At 41.7% G+C, this 24,149-nt stretch overlaps 1 protein-coding gene across 1 annotated transcript in view; it reads right to left on the minus strand.

Moving 5' to 3' along the window:
* The window catches only part of LOC132096018 (titin-like), a 73,057-nt gene extending 51,894 nt beyond the window's left edge, over positions 1-21,163 (minus strand). The window contains exons 1-2 of the mRNA XM_059501132.1: positions 20,878-21,163; positions 334-615 (exon numbers count right to left, since the gene is read on the minus strand). Of these exons, the coding sequence (XP_059357115.1) occupies positions 334-615; positions 20,878-21,163 (568 nt within the window). The remainder of the gene's footprint in view (positions 1-333; positions 616-20,877) is intronic.
* Positions 21,164-24,149: the final 2,986 nt, after the last annotated feature.

Genomic DNA, 24,149 nt, shown 5'->3' on the forward strand with positions numbered 1-24,149 from the left:
TATATATATATATATATATATATATATATATATATATAACAATTTGTCCCCCCAATGTTCAAGACATAGTTACAGCCTTGATGATTACAAATAATAATAATAATAATAATAAAATTATAAATAATAATAATAACTTATTTGTGTGCCCCTATTAGCCTATTTCTCTATGCGACGGGCTGGTCCTGCTGATTTGTATATTCAGTCAACATTTATGCTCTTTAATTTACACATTACCAAATTTTACAGTATACAACATTTACATAATTTAAAAGTATATAAACTTTCAATAAAATCCTAAATGCTAAATTATGAGGACACTGATATTAAACTCACCCGTCACAGAGAGAGAAACAGAGCTTGATTGTGATGAGACTGATCTTCCATCTATGTGTCCTCTACACGTGTACCGACCCTCATCAGATGATTCAGATCCTTCAATAGTGAGAGTGTTTCTGTTTACAGTATAACGCTCAGACGACTGTAACTTTACACTGCCTTTATACCACTCATATCTCCAGTCTCTGTGATCAGACTCAATCACACACTTCAGAATCACTCTCTCTCCAGTGAATACAGCAGTGTCTGGAGTCACAGTCAGAGTAGATCTGGGTAAATCTGTGAACAGAAGAAAAAAGGGACTGAAACAAAACTAACAGTAACAAAATTGTAAATGGTTTACACAATTATACAGTTCAATTATTATGTCATATTTGATAACATCAGTCATGTTCTGGTTTGTTGTGGTCAGTTTTGTGCTCTCAGTGTTTTCTGGAGGCTCTGGCTCCGTCTCGTCCTCAGACAAACACCTCTGACTCGTCATAGAAAGCAGAATGAAGCTCCTGCTGAAGGAGAGCTGAACACCTCCAACTACAACCTCATATGAGGAGACACTGAATCTCAATCAACTTCAGCAGACGATCTGAAGACTTCAGCAACTCATTTAACATCATCATCTGGAAGTCACTTCACTCTCTCTGACTTCAGGACTAAACTCATCTCTATTGAACTCTGTGACTAAAGTAATCATTAGGTGTGTAACGATACACTCATGTCACCATTCACTTCAACACATGACACTGATCTCACTATATACTCGAAACAAGACTGAAACAGAGTTAAAATATCAAGTTTTATATTTAATTATTGTATCTAAGGCATAGAAAAAGTTAACAAAAATAAATGTTTATTAAAATGCTAAATTTGGTGTTATATCAGGAATGGAGTTGAAAAGGCTTTGGTTTGGTGCTTCTCTCTCATGAAGAGCACAAAAGAGACACCAGAATAGAAATTTACATTTACATTTATTCATTTAGCTGACGCTTTTATCCAAAGCGACTTACAATTGCTATATATGATGTCAGAGGTCGCACGCCTCTGGAGCAACTAGGGGTTAAGTGTCTTGCTCAGGGACACACTGGCGTTTCACAGTGAATTCGAACCTGGGTCTCTCACATCACAGGCATGCGTCTTTTCCACTGCGCTAACACCAACCCCGGAAAGAAATATTGCAGAAATATTGATGATTCTGCAAATAATACAGTTTTATATTATAAACATCTGATTTTACTCTGACTACATATGGTAGAGGTTTTAAATATTGCTTTTTATTGAATAAAATATTTGTATTTAATTGATTAATAATAAATTAATAAACATGGAAGCTCAAGTGTGTGTCCTTCTGGGTTCATTATATTTTGTGTATCATATTTGATGCTAAATTAAATATATTTAAATATCTGGTTAATCTATAAATGATTCACTGTTTCTATCCATGATACTGACATGACAATGCTCTCGTGTTTCTGTTTTGTGTTTAAGGACTTTTATTTTGAAGTTTTTCTCATTCTTTCTGTGTTCACTTCCTGTTTCCCTTCTTGCTTTGCCTACCTTGTTTGTTTCCATGGTTACCCTCCTCTGTTCCCATGGCTACTCATTGTCTACACCTGTCTCTTCTTGTCTCTATGATCCAGTGTTTCTCTTCTTTGTTGTCTGGTATGGATGTGTGCTGCACATTTGTTTCAGTTCCTGTATTTGGTTTCTCTTGTTCATTGCTGGATTTACTGTTGTCTTGTTTAAATCAGCATTAAACTGCACTTGGATCCAAAATGATGTTTTACTGAAACAGCCACGTTACAGAAACAGCAGACCATTGATAGATCTAGTCGTATTAATTCAGCTTCAGCAAGAAACTCATTCACTCGAGGACCATCGAAGACTTTCTGGACATTTCTGATCTAACTGAGCGGCCTGACTTTCCTCTCATTGATTTCTTCTGCCATGAATCAACAAGCGTTACAATCTACACTGATCTGTGATGATCCTCGAGGATCTCTGAGTCAGTTTCTAGAATGACACTCTTTGTGTGACACTGATGTTAAAGAGGAGAGATGTGGAGAGGAGACTGATGTCTCTCCTCGTCTGATTCACTGCAGGTTTAATCTGATTCTCAAACAATCATGACACTTACTGTCAACAAGTGTGTTATTGTCTGCTCTCTTTAATTTAACAGTGTTTTATATTTGATGCTGAGAACTTAAGGAGCTTCTAGATTCATTGTCACAACTGAATCTTATTCTCTGTAGTAGAGAGAGTTTATGAAGATGATGATATTAAACTCACCCTTCACTGAGAGATAAACAGAGCTTGATTGTGATGAGACTGATCTTCCATCTATGTGTCCTCTACACTTGTACTGACCCTCATCAGATGATTCAGATCGTTCAATAGTGAGAGTGTTTTCTTTTACAATGTAATGCTGAGACACTTGAATGTTTGAGTTTCCTTTCCACCACTCATATGTCCAATTATTGTAATAAGGTGTTATTACACACGTCAGAATCACTCTCTCTCCAGTGAATACTGTATTGTCTGGAGTCACAGTCAGAGTAGATCTGGGTGAATCTGTGAACAGAAGAAAATAAACTCTGAATATCTGACTTCATGTAGTTGATAGTGATGCAATTGTGATTAAAATTTACTATATTATGATTAAAGTTGTTATAAAATATTATTACCCATTTGTTTGTTTTTTCAATTCAACTGGATTTTGAAATGAGAAAGTTATTAAAACATTATTGAATTATTGAAACATTATTATTTACGTTCAGTGTACATTGATTTGATAAGGTCATATGTTTTACTTCATATACCATTTTCAATAAGTTTGTAGAATGGTCTTTGGTGCCAAATTGAGTCAAAAGTTGTTTTTTTAAGTCAAAACATGCATATATTTTACCTTTATCTTGGTTAACATATTTTTCAATAAAAAAAAAATAAAGTTCACTCTCTCTCTCAAAATTTTGATTTGTCATTTCAGTCATTCTAACAGCTTGTCAATGTCAAAATGACTGAAATGACAAATCAAAATTTTGAGAGAGAGAGTGAACTTTATTTTTTTTTTATTCACTCTATATTTTTATTCACTCTATAGGCTTTGATCTGAACTTAGCACATACTATGTGCAGGCGCGCAGATGGCGGGACGGGGGGGACATGACCCCCCCCAGGTTCAGAGTAACCAGATCTGTCCCCCTCACGGTCTTTTTTAGCAGCCAAGGACTACTACTATAGACCACGGTTCAAAGTAACCTACCCAACAACTGATCAGTAAAAAACAATAGTGTTCTATTGTGAAAAAATGGACTCCCAAGAAGCAATAGTTTATAAATAGGGGTCCATTCCACCACCAGCACCACTCACCCACCTGGCAAGGATTATGTATGCCAGGGCAACCATTCTTCAAACTGTGGGTATTTAGAGTACAGTTACCTTAAGCAGACAAAAATTGACAGTTCCGATACCTTTGTACCTCAATTTGAAATGATCCTTGTACAAAGGGAAAGGGGTTTAACTCTCAGCCGCAAATCCCTCAGGTTTATATCTCTCCAGTAGATGTTGCTTTAGTTTCTTTTTAAATATAAATAATGAAGCAGATTGTTTTAAATTAGTATCCAGCTCATTCCATAATTGTGGACCACTGTAACAAACACTAAACCTAGCACTTGTACCTCAGACAGTCACAGTACCTTTGTACCTCAATTTGATGAGGAGTAGAGGGTATTTAAAAAATCAGTTCCCTTTATATCTTCTTAATAAATGTCAATATTAAAGTCACCCATAATAATACTGTTTTTTTCATCTGGTTTATACTGAAAAGGAGATTATCAAAGTGGTTTCTAAATGTTTCATAGTCAGAGTTTGGTGGTCAATATATTACTCCAGTGATGATACATGCACCACTCGACATTTTAACTTGTAGGAATAATGAATCAGTGTGGTCATCATCAACTGTCAAATCATTAAACTCCTTCTCAGAATAATGAGAGTTTACATACAACGTTTGCAAACACCTCCTCCCATTCTACCCTGCCTATTAACACAATACAATGAGTATCCATCTATCTAAAAGGGTTTGCTCACTCATCCATGTTTCACTACAACCGATGATATCAAAACTTTTTCCTGTGCTAGCAAGAAGTGCAACAAGATCGTCATGATGCTTTTTAAGACTTCTAATATTTAGATGCATTACAGAAAAGGAAAGTCATAGTTTTGTTTCAGATCTTCAGGTTTGTAATAATCACAGCTTGTATTAGTAGAGGTACAGAGGTAATGTTCAAATTTCTCATATACAGTACTACAATTTATGTCTATCACACCCATTGTTTTATACTAAAATTATATTTCGGTTGCATAAATATATTCCATACAGAAAACCTAGGACCATACTCTTCTTTTTTATTGAGGCACCCGGTGTATAAAAAAAATAAAATAAATAAAATAAAAACAGTTGGACATCCATCCAATCATTCACAATGTCCAGTTACCAACTCTCCATTTAGGATGTAACTTACACTCACCTAAAGGATTATTAGGAACACCATACTAATACTTTGTTTGACCCCCTTTCGCCTTCAGAACTGCCTTAATTCTATGTGGCATTGATTCAACAAGGTGCTGAAAGCATTCTTTATAAATGTTGGCCCATATTGATAGGATAGCATCTTGCAGTTGATGGAGATTTGTGGGATGCACATCCAGGGAACGAAGCTCCCGTTCCACCACATCCCAAAGATGCTCTATTGGGTTGAGATCTGGTGACTGTGGGGGCCATTTTAGTACAGTGAACTCATTGTCATGTTCAAGAAACCAATCTGAAATGATTCGAGCTTTGTGACATGGTGCATTATGCTGCTGGAAGTAGCCATCAGAGGATGGGTAAATGGTGGTCATAAAGGGATGGACATGGTCAGAAACAATGCTCAGGTAGGCCGTGGCATTTAAACGATGCCCAATTGGCACTAGGGGGCCTAAAGTGTGCCAAGAAAACATCCCCCACACCATTACACCACCACCAGCAGCCTGCACAGTGGTAACAAGGCATGATGGATCCATGTTCTCATTCTGTTTACGCAAAATTCTGACTCTACCATCTGAATGTCTCAACAGAAATCGAGACTCATCAGACCAGGCAAAATTTTTCCAGTCTTCAACTCTCCAATTTTGGTGAGCTCGTGCAAATTGTAGCCTCTTTTTCATATTTGTAGTGGAGATGAGTGGTACCTGGTGGGGTCCTCTGCTGTTGTAGCCCATCCGCCTCAAGGTTGTGCTTGTTGTGGCTTAACAAATGCTTTGCTGCATACCTAAGTTGTAACGAGTGGTTATTTCAGTCAACGTTGCTCTTCTATCAGCTTGAATCAGTCGGCCCATTCTCCTCTGACCTCGAGCATCAACAAGGCATTTTCGCCCACAGGACTGCCGCATACTGGATGTTTTTCCCTTTTCACACCGTTCTTTGTAAACCCTAGAAATAATTGTGCGTGAAAATCCCAGTAACTGAGCAGATTGTGAAATACTCAGACCGGCCCGTCTGGCACCAACAACCATGCCATGCTCAAAATTGCTTAAATCAAACTGAATGTCAGAATGGGAAAGAAAGGTGGAGTTCAGGAGATTGTCTTGACCAGGACCACACCCCTAAATGCATTGAAGCAACTGCCATGTGATTGGTTGATTAGATAATTGCATTAATGAGTAATTGAACCAGTGTTCCTTTTTTTTTTGAAAAATTGCTTTTATTAAGCAGACATTTCAGTACAATACAAAATTTTAGATACCAATCCAGACTGCGGCCATACCCCCCACCCACCCACCAAACCACCAGGCAGACACACACTGTGCCGAGAGAAGCAAGACACTGCAGTGGCAAAAAGTTCAAAGTGCAATACTCAATCACACTAAGAAGAAAAATAAATAAATAAATCAAAATATACACAAATTCAAAATAAATTATACATAAAAAAGTAGATACAAAAGATTTAACAATGTCAAAGATAGCACTCCAGGTTTTCAAAGTTTTTGTCGTTGCTCCATGAATACGAGCTGTAGATAGTTCCATAGAAACAATGTCAAGCAAAGATAAGCCCCATACACTTCTGGTCATTGAATGAGGAGTAACACAGCGACTAACTAACATTTTTTTTGCAGCATTAAGAGCAGCTAAAAGTAAGTTTCTCTGTTGTGGAGACAGCGACAATGTTGAAAAATTATTTAAAAAGAAAAGATCTGGAGTCAAAACCACATCCTTTTCTAATAGAAATGCTATATCATGAGCAAGCTGAGACCAGAAAGAAGAAAGTGCAGAGCGTTCCCCCCGAAAAAATGTAAATATGTACCAAGAACCCCTTGTGGACATAAATTGCAATTTGGGGGAGGTGACATGCATATAGAAGCGTTTTATAGGGGACAGATAGAGTCTGTGTAATAATTTCCAATGGATCATCTGATGATTTGGATTTTTTGAGGATGATATGATTGTCTCCCAAATTTGATCGGAAAATAAAGTTTGTAAGTCACCACTGATGTCCTTAGACTAGATAGTTGTTATGGATAATGGTTTGTATGTGTGACAGAGTGACCTGTCCCTGTTGGTTAGCGCAGCACACACAAATACACACACACACACACACACACACACACACACACACACACACACAAACACACACACACACACACACACTCTTACCTCATCCTCCGTTCCCTGTTGGGGCGTTGTGGGTACACACGCACGCCATTAGCACGCTGGTCATCATACACGTAAACATAGCCACTCCATTTCCATCCCCGTTAGAATCCCTTCTGCACATAACAACATGCATACATACCTGAGTTGTGTTTGTTTCTGTTTCCATGTTTTCTGTTTCGTCATGTTATATAAATACATACCTGTGTTCGGTGTTTGTCAGCGTCTGGGTTGCCGGTCTTTCGTGTTGCTTCTCCACCATCGATCGACCGAACCCGAGTGTCACCCAGCGGCCTGGATAAATAGTGCCAGGACCGCTGTGTGTGGCCGCATCGACGCGAAGAAACCGGAAGTCGGCTCGTCCATTGTCTTGGTTCGTTAGGGGGGGATAATGGAAATTTGTTATTATTAATATTATGCTAATTTTTATGTGTCTACATTTTGTATTTGTTATTTTTGATCATTGGAGGAGTTTGCGTATATATATATATATATATATATATATATATATATATATATATATATATATATAATTTTATTTTTTGGTTTTCTTTTCCTTTTGTATAGTGGTTATTGTTTCAGTTTTTTTTTTCTTCTTTGTTACTTTTGTATATAGCTTTTGGTCGTTTGTGTACTGGGACTGTTTCACCTCTTGAACACCGTAAATAAACATCACTTTACACCTTACATCTCTGCGAGTATTGCCATATCTTTTTTTTTTCTTTTTTTGGCAAACACAGTTTCGCCTGACAGCGGGCCTGTGAAGACTCGTTGTCCCACAGTATGTTTGTTGAAGGAGAAAAGAGTAAATAACTGAAGCAGAAATAATAGAATTATCTGTGGGGAGAATAACTTTTCGCACGGGATGTAAAGGCAATTGTGACAAAATATATGCAACTCTCTGGATGCAATTTGATTGAAAGGCAAGGTTGAATAACACCTAGGAAGCTGCATCAATGACAGATCATGGAACACATTTTCCCCAAGCATTCCAGGCCTGTTGAATAGGATCTGGCATAAGGGTATCATCCCAGCCCTGGACTTCATCCAGCATTGTTGTATGATGACTTTAGCTCGCGTTGTAAAGGGGGAGATGTAACGCAAGGGGTCATAGTGACTGGCGATGACTTTATATATATTGCACAGGGTTGTTGCTTTATACTCCACAGCTCGGGATCGATACCCCAATGAATCAGAGGGACCGTGCCAACTCAGACCCAGAGCTCCTTCTTTAGGATCCAAATGGTCTTGATTGATCCACAGTTCAGCACTTTCAGATGTGGCTTCAGGAGGAAGGTGTCGGACATCAGGCTGGTTACTTGCCCACTGTCTGATTTCAAATCCTCCACTCCTCAGTAGAGAACGAATTTGGTCTAGGAAGTTTTTTGCTGGGGAAACTCTCTAAACAGTTGTCCACATAGAATGACTGAAGTATAGAATCCACTATATCTTCATATCCTTCTTGGTGATCATGGACATGCCTTTGTAAAACATATATTGCGCAACATGGACTACATACTGTTCCAAAGGGCAAAACTTGCCATTCGTAGATGTGAGGTGGGTTTGACCTCTGCATGTTGTGCCACAGGATGCATAGAAGAGAACGGTCTTCTGGTAGTAGCCTAACGCGGAGGAACATAGATTTGATGTCCCCACTAATTGCCACTGGGAATTGACGAAACCGTAGTAAGACACCAAGTAAGGAAGGGCCAAATTGTGGACCAGCAAGAAGTTGACTATTAAGTGAAACACCTTTATATTGATAGGAGCAATTGAAAACTATTCTTTTCTTTCCATTATGTTCCACGATATGATGAGGAATATACCATGAATCATTTGATTAGTCATGAGAAAGTTCCACTTTGGAAACATACCCAGATTTCTCCAACTTCGCAATTTCTTGGTCATACACAGCAGGAGTTGTGGGATCTCTCTGGAGGCGACGCTCAATACATCTAAGAGAAGACATGACTGCATTTGGTGAGGCTCGTAACTTTATGGCGGAAGCAGCACGCAATAACGTGGCATACCTTTTCATACTATCCACATCAACTATTTTAGACTTGGAGGCCAACAAGTCCATAGCTCCTTGGTCCTGCTTGGACCAAATAATGACCTTTTCATTCTGGAAAGGAAGGATGTATACCTTCCATAGTTTCTCCACATCGTGGCGAAGTTCTTCTAATGGATTAGAGATGGTAAAAAGACACTGCATCTCATCGTTGTTAGGAATCGGTATTGGGCCTTGAAGTACACAGCCTAACCTAGTCTGGATTGCTTCTGGAGATTTAGGAGGCCCAAAATACACCTGAACGATTGGGTTTATCAGGTGTGGATAGTCTGCACCAATAAGAATAAGTTGTTGGACATTATTGAAAGCTGGAAGGGGTAAGTCCTGAAGATGTCTGAAACACTTCTGCAAGATCTCAACAGGATAAGTCTGTTCTGCCAGTCCCAATCTGGTGGCAGAAAAGGCATTGGAAATTGAATACTTCTTCTCTGGATTGACCATGGAGGATATCTCAAAGGTTACAGAAGAGCCTTCAAGAGCGAGAGTCTCTTGACGTACAGTTCTGACAATTAGGGACTTGGTTACCCCATTGAGGCCCAAATACTCAGATTCTTGAGGTAGCAACATGGTGCATTCTGATCCATCATCCAGGATGGCATAGGTTTGCAAGGATCTGCCTTTGTAATGGAGAAGTACTTCAACAACTTTAAGCAGTACCTTCCCAGAACCTCCAAGGCGACTAAGATAAAATGTACCATTATCTTGGTCGCGAAAATTAACTCCATGAAGAATACCAAGATGTCTGCCTTTGCACTGTGGACAAGGCTTTTGTAAGTCACAGTTGACGGCTAGATGTTTAAGCCCGCATCTCCAACATCTTTTGTTCTCTCTAAGCCATGCATCCTTCCTGCTGTCATCTAAAGATTTAAAAGAAGTGCACAGGCCAATGAAATGGTCTCCACTGGAACAATATGCGCATGAATACTTTGAATTCCATTCTCCCTCTCTCATATTCTGGGGTTGCTTAGCTGTGGATCTTGGCTCAACAGAATTACCGTTGACTCTGTACAAGACTGTTCGTGTGTTAACATACAGTAGGTCTTTGGACACTCAGCCTCTTCTTGGAGCAAGGCGGAAAAGGTAATACGTTTGTAGCTTTGGCCCTTTAGGATTGTACGGGCATAATGGGCAAAGTTTGTCACATGCTCTGTGGGCAGTTTACCGAGTAGTTGCTGTACATGAGAAGCGCAGGATAATTCAGATTTAACTTGTTCTTGGCCAAAAGATTGGATCATGCCAACCAAAGCTCGAACCTTCAGTGCGAAGCTACTAAATGCTCTGCTGTGGAGAGCTAGGATGGCTTTGATTTCTCTCAAAACTAGTTGGTGAGGTTGCCCATATTTCTGCTGTAGTGCAAAAAGAGCCATGCGGTAAGGCCTAGGATCATTAGCATAAGCTAAAGCTAGATCACGAGCTTGCAAAAAATTAAAATGATCCAGTCATGGGGGCAACAGTCTAAGCAGAGACGCCCATACTTCCCTCTCCTTAGCCACTTCTTCCAGCTCTTCCGGGGGGACCCCGAGGCGTACCCAGGCCAGTCGGGAGACATAGTCCCTCCAGCATGTCCTAGGTCTTCCCCGGTGCCTCCTCCTGGTGAGACGTGCCTGGAACACCTCCCTGGGAAGGCGTCCAGGAGGCATCCGAAATAGATGCCCAAGCCACCTCAGCTGGCTCCTCTCAATGTGGAGGATCAACGGCTCTACTCTGAGCTCCTCCCGAGGGACCGAGCTTCTCACCCTATCTCTAAGGGAGCGCCCAGCCACCCGACGGAGAAAGCTCATTTCGGCCGCCTGTATCCGGGATCTTGTCCTTTCGGTCATGACCCACAGCTCATGACCATAGGTGAGAGTAGGAACGTAGATTGACCGGTAAATCGAGAGCTTTGCCTTACAGCTCAGCTCCTTCTTCACCACGACAGACTGGTACAGCGACCACATTACTGCAGAAGCTGCACCGATCCGTCTGTCAATCTCACGTTACATCCTTCCCTCACTCGTGAACAAGACCCCAAGATACCTGAACTCCTCCACTTGAGGCAGGAACTCTCCACCAACCTGAAGTGGGCAATCCACCCTTTTCCGACTGAGAACCATGGCCTCAGACTTGGAGGTGCTGATTCTCATCCCAGCCGCTTCACACTCGGCTGCAAACCGTCCCAGTGCACGCTGAAGGTCCTGGTCTGAGGAGGCCAACACGACAACATCATCCGCAAAAAGCAGCAACGAAATCGTATTGTGACAAGTGGGGCGGGGCCGAGGGACATGGGAGCGAGGCCGGGGGAGTGATTGGAGATGAACTACACCTGTTCGACCCACCGGTCTCCAGGGAGCGGAGGAGTCGGCGCCGTTCGCCAGGTGGCCGGAGCCTGCTGCCTCCGCCGGAACGGGGAGGAGCAGGGAACGGGGGACTCCTGCCGGCTGCCCAAAACCGGAGGAGCCGTCGCCGTCCACCGGGCGGCGGAGGAGTGTCGTGCCGTCCGCCGAGGGCCGTCCAGTGCCACCGCCAGGCACCGCGGAGGAGATCACCCAGCTGGTGGAGGGCCGAGCAGCGGTGCGTCTGGGAACCGGAATTTTTTTTTTTTTTTTCCTCTCTCCCCTCTCTCGTCTCTGTCGCTCCTCCTTCCATCTCCTTTTCTCTCGCCTCGTCTGTCCTACCCCCAGGTTCCCGCAGGTCCCCGTGAGCGGCCCCCCCGGAGGGAGGGGGGGGGGGGAGTAGAGCGCAGTCTCGGGAGTACCCCCCGGCCTGCGAGGGGCGATGGGGGTATGTGACGAGTGGGGCGGGGCCGAGGGACATGGGAGTGAGGCCGGGGGAGTGATTGGAGATGAACTACACCTGTTCGACCCACCGGTCTCGAGGCCCATGGAGGAGATGGAAGGATATAAAACTGGAGCGACGACAGTGAAGGACGAGAGAGGACCAGGCCTGGGCTTTTAGTTGTGTTTTGGTTTTTATTTTATGCGCACCAGTCGTCCGTGAGGGGCTGGTGCGCTGTTTTGTGTTTATTTTGTAATTAAAGTTTCATTTTGATTGTTCGCCTGTTCCCGCCTCCTTCTTCCCGACGATTAGGAAGGTTATATCATTACACGTATGTTCCCCAAACCGGACACTCTCCGGCCCTTGGCTGCACCTAGAAACTCTGTCCATGAAAATTATGAACAGTACCGGTGACAAAGGGCAGTCCTGCCGGAGTCCAACATGCACCGGGAACAGGTCTGACTTACTGCCGGCAATGCGAACCAAGCTCTTGCTCCTTTCGTACAGGGACCGAACAGCCCTAAGCAGGGGGCCGCCGACCCCATACTCCCAGAGCACTCTCCACAGGATGCCGCGAGGAACACGGTCGAATGCCTTCTCCAAATCCACAAAACACATGTGGACTGGTTGGGCAAACTCCCATGAACCCTCCAGCACCCTGGAAAGGGTATAGAGCTGGTCCAGTGTTCCACGACCGGAACGAAAACCACTCTGTTCCTCCTGAATCCGAGGTTCCACTATCGGCCGAATTCTCCTCTCCAGTACCCTGGGATAAACTTTCCCGGGGAGGCTGAGAAGTGTGATCCCCCTATAGTTGGAACACACTCTACGGTCCCCCTTCTTGAAAAGAGGGACCACCACCCCGGTCTGCCAGTCCAGAGGTACTGTCCCCAACCGCCATGCAATGTTGCAGAGGCGTGTCAGCCAAGACAGCCCCACAACATCCAGAGACTTGAGGTACTCAGGGCGGATCTCATCCACCCCCGGTGCCTTGCCACCGAGGAGCTTTTTAACTACCTCGATGACTTCAGCCCAGGTGATGGACGAGTCCTCCTCCGAGTCCCCAGCCACTGCTTCCTCAACGGAACACAAGTTGGTGGGATTGAGGAGATCCTCGAAGTATTCCTTCCACCGCCCGACGATATCCCCAGTTGAGGTCAACATGTGCCAATCTCCACTGTAAACAGTGTTGGTAGGGCACTGCTTCCCCCTCCTGAGGCTTCGAACAGTTTGCCAGAATCTCTTTGAGCCCAACTGATAGTCTTTCTCCATGGCCTTACCGAACTCCTCCCAGGCCCAATTTTTTGCCTCCACGACTACCCGGGCTGCCGTCCGCTTGGCTTGCTGGTACCTGTCAGCTGCCTCCGGAGTCCCACAAGCCATCCAGGCCCGGTGTCCACCACCGGGTTCGGGGATTGCCGCCTCGACAGGCACGGAGACCTTATGGCCACAGCTCCTAGCAGCCGCAGTGACAATGGAGGTGGAGAACATGGTCCACTCGGACTCAATATCTCCAGACTCCCTCGGGATCCGGTCGAAGCTCTGCCGGAGGTGGGAGTTGAAGATCTCTCTGACAGGGGGCTCGGCCAAACGTTCCCAACAGACCCTCACAGTACGTTTGGGTCTGCCGAGTCTGTCCAGCTTCCTCCCCCGCCATCGGATCCAACTCACCACCAGGTGGTGATCAGTTGACAGCTCCGCCCCTCTCTTCACCCGAGCGTCCAAGACATATGGCAGAAGGTCTGATGACACGACCACAAAGTCGATCATCGACCTCCGGCCTAGGGTGTCCTGGTGCTACGTGCACTGATGGACACCCTTATCCATTGATGACATTCAAGAGGTGACATTCCAAGTCCCTAAAGCCAGATTCTGTGTCCAGAGATCGGGTCGTTGGGGGTCTCGCCTTTGACTGTTGCCCGATCCACTATGCACCGGCCCCTTACGCTCCCTCCTGCGGGTGGTGAGCCCACAGGAGGGCTGGATACGGATGAAGGAATGGAATTGTGTTCATCTGGGTAGTGGGAGCAATTGGTTGAATATAGGAAGCAGGATTGTGTATAACCAGATTCCCTTCCTGATCTACAGACTGTGGTTGAATTTGAGGACTTACATTAGCGGAGGATACATGAGGAATCGCCAAGCTAGAAGATGGTCCTAACGGCTGTGAATACTGCGAAATAGCATACAGTGGCTGAGGAGGTAACTGTGCTGATGTTACTTGTGAGGATAACTGAGTATGAGCCGTCGAAGGGAAAAAAAGACTACATGATATACCTGGCTCTGGTGAACCAATTGTATCAACACTGGCGATGTTTGCACTTGAAGGGAATGACATTTAAGAGGCTCAGGAATCAATGGAACAATAGAAGGTTGTAACATTACTTGATTGTAATTGTGAAGTTCTATCATCTGTGCGCATATGTTGGGGTGGATTATGTAACAATGAGGAAGGAGGAAGAGTCAGAGAACTAGGCCTACTCAATGGAGGCGGTGAAGGAACAGTTGAGGAATTGCATTTCTCACATGTACGTTTCTGTTCAGCATTCTTAATACATGCAGGCAATTCCTGAACAATAGATTTAGTAGCAAATGCATTATCATCATCAGAAGCATCATCAAAAGACTCAGAAAATTCAGAACGTTTAGAGGAAACGTACTCGGTTACTAAACGTAACCTCGGTTCTCTCTAGAAGAGCTCTCTCGTACTGCGTCTTAGCTAAGACGCTACGGGAAAAGTCTCTTTTCACGAAATACTGAAGCAAAAATTATCATTAATTTTGTATTTTTGTAAAGCACATTTGCAGCAGTACACAGCCATAGGCGAGACGGCTTGTTCGCTCATTGGCTTGTTCTGCGGCAACTGCACAGCCTATCGAGCGCAGGCTGATGCAACATCAGACCAATAAGGGCGCTTGGCGCCCTTCTTGCCACTTCCCGCTGAAACGGGTGTGGCCCAACCTATAAAAGGAGCTCGAAAAGTTTGACTCACCTGATTTCTTTCATCGCCGAAGCGAACCCGAGTGAATCGTGCGCACGGCAGAGAACGCAGTACTCGTTCGCTCTTCTAGAGAGAACTGAAGTTATGTTTAGTAACCGAGTACATTCTCTTATGAGAGCTCGCTCATACTGTGTCTTAGCTAAGACGCTACGGGAACCCAATGCAAAACGCCGTGCGCGCAGGGATCACACACCAATAAACCTGAAGCAACGCCCAGGATTTACAGTGCACAGTCACCTGAGGGACTCACAGAGAGTCCAGGACAGAAAAGGGGGAAAGCCCTCCGTCCCATATCTAGCAGCATCCGTAGATGCGGCAATATGACATCACACAGCTGCGGCAAAGCCTGACCAATGTGGCAATGCGGGTCTTACGCAATACTGCCCATATAACAGTCGGCAGCGCATAGCGCTCATGAACTCAGAATTCCCCTCAGGGCCCTGATTCGACTATACTGACAGCAGCCTTGCTTGCAAGGCGGGAACCTCCAGGTTATAGAACCTGATAAATGTAGACGGCGAGGCCCAACCTGCTGCCATACATATATCCTGCAAGGAGATCCCAGTAGACCACGCCCACGACGAGGCGACGCCTCTTGTGGAGTGTGCTCTGATGCCCAACGGGCACTGAAGGCCCCTGGAAGCGTAAGCTAACGCTATGGCGTCAACTATCGATCTGGATAGAGTCTGTCTCGAAACAGCCATTCCCTTGGAACGTCCACCGAACGAGACAAACAGCTGCTCCGTTTGCCGAAAGGCAGCAGAGCGAGACACATAAGCTCTTAAAACCCTGACAGGGCAAAGAAGACTCGAGTCTCTATCCTCTCCTGACACCGGCAGGGCAGACATGGCAATAACCTGAACCCGAAACGGCGTGTTGAGGGATTTCGGCACATAACCGTGCCTAGATTTGAGTATGACCCTTGAGTCATTAGGCCCAAGCACATGCAAATCACCCACACGCTTCACCGAAGCGAGAGCCAACAAGAATAATGTCTTGAACTACAGATGCTGAAGGCTAACCGATTGGATAGGCTCAAAAGGGGACCCTTCATGGCCTCCAAAACCGCCGCGAGGTCCCACATAGGGACTGACGGAGGTCTGGGAGGATTCAGCCTCCTAGCTCCTCTGAGGAACCGGATGACCAAATCATTCCTTCCTATTGACTGACCGAGCACTGTTTCAGAAACGCTGCGATGGCTGCCACATAAACTTTGAGCGTGGATGGGGCTCTGTCCCTATCCAACAGCTCCTGTAGGAAGGAGAGAACCTCCGTCACCTCACAACTAAGGGGTGAATATCCTCGAGCTGTGCACCAGCTGGAGAACACCGACCACTTTGAGGCATACAGACGTCGTGTCGACGGAGCTCTAGCCTGAGTGATGGTATTCAGCACTCCCACTGCGAGATCAGTGGGTAACCGTTGAGCGCACACACCAGGAGACCAGGACAACTAGAGCCCCAGATACAGATCCCCTGTAAAGACCTTGTCTCAGAGGAGCACCAGGACAAGACCACAGGAAACAGATGATTCTTCTGCACAATCTGACTTTGCTGCAGCCTGGAATTGAACTACTGGTTTCGTCTGGTCAGAGGAGAACTGCCCCCCCAACTGAGCCTGGTTTCTCCCAAGGTTTTTTTCTCCATTCTGTCACCGATGGAGTTTCGGTTCCTTGCCGCTGTCGCCTCTGGCTTGCTTAGTTGGGGACACTTCATCTACAGCGATATCGTTGACTTGATTGCAAATAAATGCACAGACACTATTTAACTGAACAGAGATGACATAACTGAATCCAATGATGAACTGCCTTTAACTATCATTTTTGCATTATTGACACTGTTTTCCTAATGAATGTTGTTCAGTTGCTTTGACGCCATGTATTTTGTTTAAAGCGCTATATAAATAAAGGTGACATTGACATTGACATAGGTTGGGCCACACCCGTTTCGGCGGGAAGTGGCAAGAAGGGCGCCAAGCGCCCTTGTTGGTCTGATGTTGCATCAGCCTGCGCTCGATAGGCTGTGCAGTTGCCGCAGAACAAGCCAATGAGCGAACGAGCCGTCTCGCCTATGGCTGTGTACTGCTGCAAATGCGCTTTACAAAAATACAAAATTAAGGATAATTGTTTGCTTCAGTATTTCGTGAAAAGAGACTTTTCCCGTAGCGTCTTAGCTAAGAAGCAGTACGAGAGAGCTCTCGTAAGAGAACTACTAACTGTGACATTTTAGACATCATCTCACCAAGCATACCCTTAAGTCCAAGTATTTCTTGTTTAACATCCTTATCGATTAAATCATGTTGAGACGGTTGGTAAGCAGATAAACATGGGCCAGGTCTTGAAGATGGATTTCCATACTGGGTTTGGTGATGATCACTTACAACTAGTGTTGGTGAGGAAGGAGGAGGGGGAGTACATTCTCTCACCATACAGTCAGCAAAATGGGCAGGAGGTCTTCTCCTTCTTAGGATGCGCCGGATTGCAGGTCTTGAGTGGTAATCCATTCCACCAAATTTCTACGTTCCAGCTCGAAGGACCATTATTAGGATTTCAGATGTTAATATATCCAAAGTTCATCGGAGTTTTTTTAAACTTGATGGTGTGTCTGATTAAAACACAGGACAGATACCAGTCCTTTGCTCTCCTTTATTTTTAAGTTCAAGATGATTATTCATAAACAATTCCCATGGCATGGAGATGGACATATGTTAATGGATGGACAGGATGAACTGGATGGGCAATATGTACAAAATGTACAAGATGTACAATATGGTCTTAAGTCACTACAAACAGTACAATAAAATAAATCAACTCAATTAATCAACAAACATTTCAACAACACATACATATATATACTCAATCCAGACAATAAATTGGCAAACAAACTTACTTAAAGCATCCTAAGGAAAGGACTCAAAGGACATGGTTGGGTGTCCATTCAAACACCCACACCTCACCAAAGGAAGAAAAACAATGGAAGGAAGTGAGGTATACTTATAGACCTTGACCAGGAAGTGTATGGGTAATGTAGTGCACTTGCATGGGTATTGTAGTCTGCTTGGAATTGTGGGATATGTAGTACAAATATATATATATATATATATATATATATATATATATATATATATATGGGAAAGAAAAATAAAAATTAAAGATAAGGGTCAAATTTACAACAATGAAAGCACAGACTTTGAGATGACAAATAACTGACGTTACAGTGGTGTAGTCTACTACGTGATACCCACTTTTAAAAAGCAAAAAGCGTGAGGATAAGTAACAACTTTGTTTTGTGTCAGAATTTTCAGACTTTCATTCATAAATTCACCCGTTTGTGTTTGCAAAGCGACAGGGATTGAATCGCGGAATTCAGTCACAAATAGAACTTGCTGTATAAAGCAGAACGTCACGGAATTCGGCCATTTTTGAATGAATAAATCAAAAGTAGAGCTGTACATTTAATCAATATGGATATGGACTATTGTCTGTGAATAATAAAGGTGTTCAAATATCAGTTGATCAGGTGTTCAAAGGGAGTCTTAAATTTAGGGGCCATCTCTAAAGTTACATGCGATATTGGTATACACTTTTCTAATGTCAGTGGCATTTGAGGAGAATGACTTACATTCATAAAAACAGCTGTAATTATTCATCTAGGTGACAGCAATAATGCACAATTGAATTGAATGTTGGATATTTATTAAAATAAACTGTAAATCATATGTAAATTATGCTACTTTTTCACATGGGCTCAAATGCAAATTTGAAGCTCAATAGCATTTGAGGAGAAAGACTTGCAGTCATAAAACAATTGTAATGTGTTCATTTAGGTGTCAGCTACAATGCACACCTTATACATTTTTTATATATATTAAAATAAATTATAAATCATTAAGGGAAAAAATAGGCCGTTTATCACTTTCAGGAACATTCCTGTGAAAGTTTTTTTTATTTTTTTATTTTTTCAGGTTCTCTTATGAAAATTACCCATGGTTTTAACAATAACACCACAAATCAACGTTCTTGTAGCCATGGTAACTGCAAATTAACCATTTGTTACTTCAAATAATAATTTACAAAGTATTAATATACTGTAATTTTTTTTTTATGTTGTTGTTGCTATAAAAACAGACCTAAGCCACCAATAGCCAGGGAAATACAAAATAAGCAATTTATGTACGTTATTACAAATGCCTACAAAGGGAGCCAAATGCCATGTAATTGCTGCTGTTACACTTACAGGACAATCAAATCCTTGTTTAGGCTACTGACCAAACATTTAATTCAAATATTCACTTCATCTTTCATTTTGGCCACCTTTTTGCTATAGATGACACAGCCTTTATAATTTCTTCAACAAAAACATGCATATCACAACCCTTACAAAAATAAACCATGGTTTTATCATAGTAAAACTGCTTAATTTCCTTTTGCATGATTTCTTAATGCTTGAGACTATAAAATAAATTAGAGTCATAATAAAGTTATAGCCATAGTTAAATGACGAGAGCTACAATTGTAATTTGTAAATAATACAATTTATTCATTTACTTTTTTATTTGATTAAAGTTCTTTTTTCACCCCTATAGTAGGTGTTTTTTTTCCATCCATCATCATATTTGAGGAAGGGGGGCAGAACAATACAATCCTGCTTAGGGCACCTGTTTGGCCAGCAGCGGCCCTGAAGGTGTTGTTATACACGTCTCTGGGAATGTGTGCTCTACTACACACACACACACACACACACACACACACACACACACACACACACACACTGAAGCACGCATGGTGTTTTCAGCTCTTCACTATATTGACACATGATGAAGCCTACACATGTGCACAGCACGCTATGAGAGGATTTCACCATTTCATTTGTATTCGTATCGTATACACTGACAGAAATGGCAATGTCTTTACGACAACCTGTCAAAATAAAATTTCGGTATAACTTGAAATTTAAACAGAAATATAGTACTATTGCACAGTAGAGTATGCTATACTTCACAGAAACTCTGTCCACAACCCACCAACATAAACGTTTGGTCTAACTCAAAGAAATGATGTAAGAAATTGCACAGTAAAATATACTTAAAAAAGGAAATACTAAAACGTTATTTTAAAGGAATATCACACAAGTTTTCATAGATAGAGTTTTAATTTAATCTTGCCAAAACAATAACACCACATTTTTCAAAAACAGTTTCTAAAAGGACATTTGTATTTGTGCCTATAATGTTTATTCATTCATTATTATTGTCAGCTAATAAAACCTATGCTTCAGGGACCATATTCATATAACATCTAAGGCTAAATGTAGCTTTTGACTGCTTGAGTTAGATGGTGATTAACACTAAACTGTAGAAAATCAGTTGAGTCTCCCCATCTGTAAATGTCATTGGCTATTAAAGTCTTGTGTTTCTTATAATAAATTGACATACTGATAACACTGAACTTTTATAATGCTCTTAATTACATGTCGATGCATACTGTATGCATTAGTGAGTGTGGTGCTGCTTAATGGGGTATGGTCACTTATTCCTTATATGAACTGTTTCAAATGCAAGACATTGATTGTATGAGATTAAGTTTGTAAATGATAGCCTTTGCCCTTTTGAAGTTTGCACATATACAGTAAGTCAGTTTGCAGTTTTCCCTATTGCTCGTGTGCCAGCGATTATCAATCTGTGTGCCACTGTTGCCGACCCATGCTCTATACAGTCTATGATTAATATACATATTATTTAATTTTGATAGAAACAGCATTACAGTATCATTACCACTGTTATGAACTCAAAATCTCCTTATGAGAAAAAAAACTGCACTAAATTAAATATCAGGTTTGCTCGTTGTTGGTGTTAATTTCCAATTTTTGCTAACAAATGAAACACTGATTTGTATATTCCGTCAACATTTATGTTCTATAATTCACATATAACACAATTTCATAGTGTACCACATTTAAATAATTTAAGAGTATCATACAATTTCAATAACGTCAAATAGGTTTATTTATGTGAACAATGATATTAAACTCACCCTTCACTGAGAGAGAAACAGAGTTTGATTGTGATGAGTCTGAACTTCCTCTTCTCTCTCCTTCACACGTGTACCAACCCGAATAAGATGTTTCAGCTCGTTCAATAGTGAGAGTGTTTTTGTCTACAGTGTGACGCGGAGACACTTCAGTGCTGCCTTTCCACCACTCATATCTCCAGTCACTGTGATTAGACTCGATCACACATGTCAGAGTCACTCTCTCTCCAGTGAATACTGTATTGTCTGGAGTCACAGTCAGAGTAGATCTGGGCGAATCTGTGAACATGTAACAGGTATGGAAAGGTAATGTTCATTTCATATATAAAATTACACAAAAACTGTTCAAGATGTATACCTGAATATGTCTGTCTGTGTGTGCACTTTCCCCTTTAAATTTCTGACGGAAGTATTGGTCTTAATTTCCTGTCTTTCGTCTCCTCTTCCCTTTCTGCGCTGTCTGTGGATGGGAAAGGTGGGTTTCTAATTGGCTCTGATCAATCCAATTTCATATTTGCTTTAAAAATCACTTTTATAATTTTATACTCTATTTAAATCATATTTTACATGCATATTTGATTATTTCTGTATTTTCACTTAGTTGAATCATTTTTCTGTGGATCGATGCACTTGAAGCATGTGCTAATTGTATTGCACTTGACTTTCATTTAACAGAAAAGACAGGGGCGAAAACACACTGTTATGTTTTATCAGGTATGTTGTTTTGTCACTTGTTTAATTTTGTATGAAAATTTTATACAATTTTCTCTTCCCTTTCTGCGCTGTCTGTGCATGGGAGAGAAAAGGCAGGGGCGAAAACACACTGTAAAAGACTGTGTTATGTTTTATCAGTAAATGAAGAACCGTCAACTGATGTCAGTCTGGTTACTAAAGAAAAACAACAACACAGATGACACCGGTCACAAACAGAAGAAAATAAACTGAATATCTGACTTCATGTAGTTGATAGTGATCCAATTGTGATTAAAATTGACTATGTTATGATAAAAGTTGTAATAAAATGTTTTATTCATTTGTTTGTTTTGTCAATTCAGCTGTATTTTGAAATGAGAAAGTTATTAAAACATTATTGAACAGTTCTTGTTCTGGTTGGTAGGTGAAGCTGTTTTCAGTCAGAGGTTTCAATAAAGCATTTATTTTAGAGATCATTATGATTATAATCTTCAGAGAAAATGGTAAAGTTCATCTATCCTCTAGGTTCTGTTGTCAGACTCCTTTAACTAACACTGTATTGAATGAACATCATCAAGCACAACTTTAAGAACAGATGATTCTTCTGCACAATCTGACTTTGCTGCAGCCTGGAATTGAACTACTGGTTTCGTCTGGTCAGAGGAGAACTGGCCCCCCAACTGAGCCTGGTTTCTCCCAAGGTTTTTTTCTCCATTCTGTCACCGATGGAGTTTCGGTTCCTTGCCGCTGTCGCCTCTGGCTTGCTTAGTTGGGGACACTTCATCTACAGCGATATTGTTGACTTGATTGCAAATAAATGCACAGACACTATTTAACTGAACATAGATGACATCACTGAATTCAATGATGAACAGCCTTTAACTATCATTTTTGCATTATTGACACTGTTTTCCTAATGAATGTTGTTCAGTTGCTTTGACGCAATGTATTTTGTTTAAAGCGCTATATAAAAAAAGGTGACTTGACTTGACTTGACATTAAGTATAGTTAGTACACGAGATCTGAACCCTGATGTGCTGGTGGCTTAGGACAGGGGTCCTCGAACCTTTTGGGGCCACTTTGAGAACCCTTGATTTAGTTTGAACACTCAGATCACATGATCAAATACTGTTTCTCCTCTTCTCTTCTGTAATATCAATCACTTTATCAATGATTTTACTCTACAAATGGTTTACAAAGTATATATGAATTAATTCGATTTTAACTAATATTTGTATTTTTTTTTAAATAACTTTTTGTGTAAATTCTGTCTTTCAGTCATGGAGATAACATGCTCAGTGTGTTATTGTTTAGTGGGAGATTGAGGTCCTTAAATAATGACATAAAATAACCTGAAATCACATCTACATCCTCTAGATGTCTGCAGTGATCACTCAGTGTTTCGTCAGATTGATGTGAAGACACTCAAACATCATTATAACAAGAAAACAATGAACCTTTTGTATAGTGTAACTTTTTGTACTAAAGTAATATTTTGCAGTTATATTACAATATTCTGACAAATTATGTAACAGGATTTATTTATTTATTTATATTTGTTTACACATTTATGTTGTAATATACATGTCATTATGAACATTTATGAACATTATTCATCCAGATCAGCAGTTACACATTGTGGATGTTTTATAGTTTCCGCTTCTACAACGTCTTTTTTTGTTTTGTTTTCTGCTTTGTGGCTGATGTAGTGACTGCATTTGACAAAATTGATGAAAAAAATAAATAAATAAAAAATTAGGTTTTGTGAACCATTCATGTCCATTGTGAGTTTTGTGGAGAGCCTGTTTTTATTGTAGAGCAGTTTCTACAAAATCATGAATTCCATGCCATTTATATGAGAGGAACATATATGTTGTAATTTGGCATCTGAAATAAATCTGAACATCACAAAAGAGTTAATGGCTCACAGTCATTCTTGCACTAGGCTACAATAAAATTTTTAATTATTTTAACTTTCATCATAAACTGCAAAAATAGTGATGGACATGTGACCGAGTATGATGACACACACTTTGAATTAGTGCTTTGCATTTATCCCATCCAAAGTAAACACACACACACACACAGACACACACACAGACACAGCAGTGAACACACAAACACACACACACACACACACACACACACAGCAGTGAACACACACACACACGCACAGCAGTGAACACACACACACACACACACGCACAGCAGTGAACACACACACACACACACACACACACAGCAGTGAACACACACACACACACACACGCACAGCAGTGAACACACACACACACACACACACACACGCACAGCAGTGAACACACACACACACACACAGCAGTGAACACACACACACACACACAGCAGTGAACACACACACACACACACACACACACAGCAGTGAACACACACACACGCACACACACAGCAGTGAACAAACACACACACACACACACACAGCAGTGAACACACACACACACACACACACACACGCACAGCAGTGAACACAAACACACACAGCAGTGAACACACACACACACACACACACACACACACACACAGCAGTGAACAAACACACAAAC

This window comes from Carassius carassius, chromosome 2 (genome assembly GCF_963082965.1).
Source record: "Carassius carassius chromosome 2, fCarCar2.1, whole genome shotgun sequence".
Classification (NCBI taxonomy): domain Eukaryota; kingdom Metazoa; phylum Chordata; class Actinopteri; order Cypriniformes; family Cyprinidae; genus Carassius; species Carassius carassius.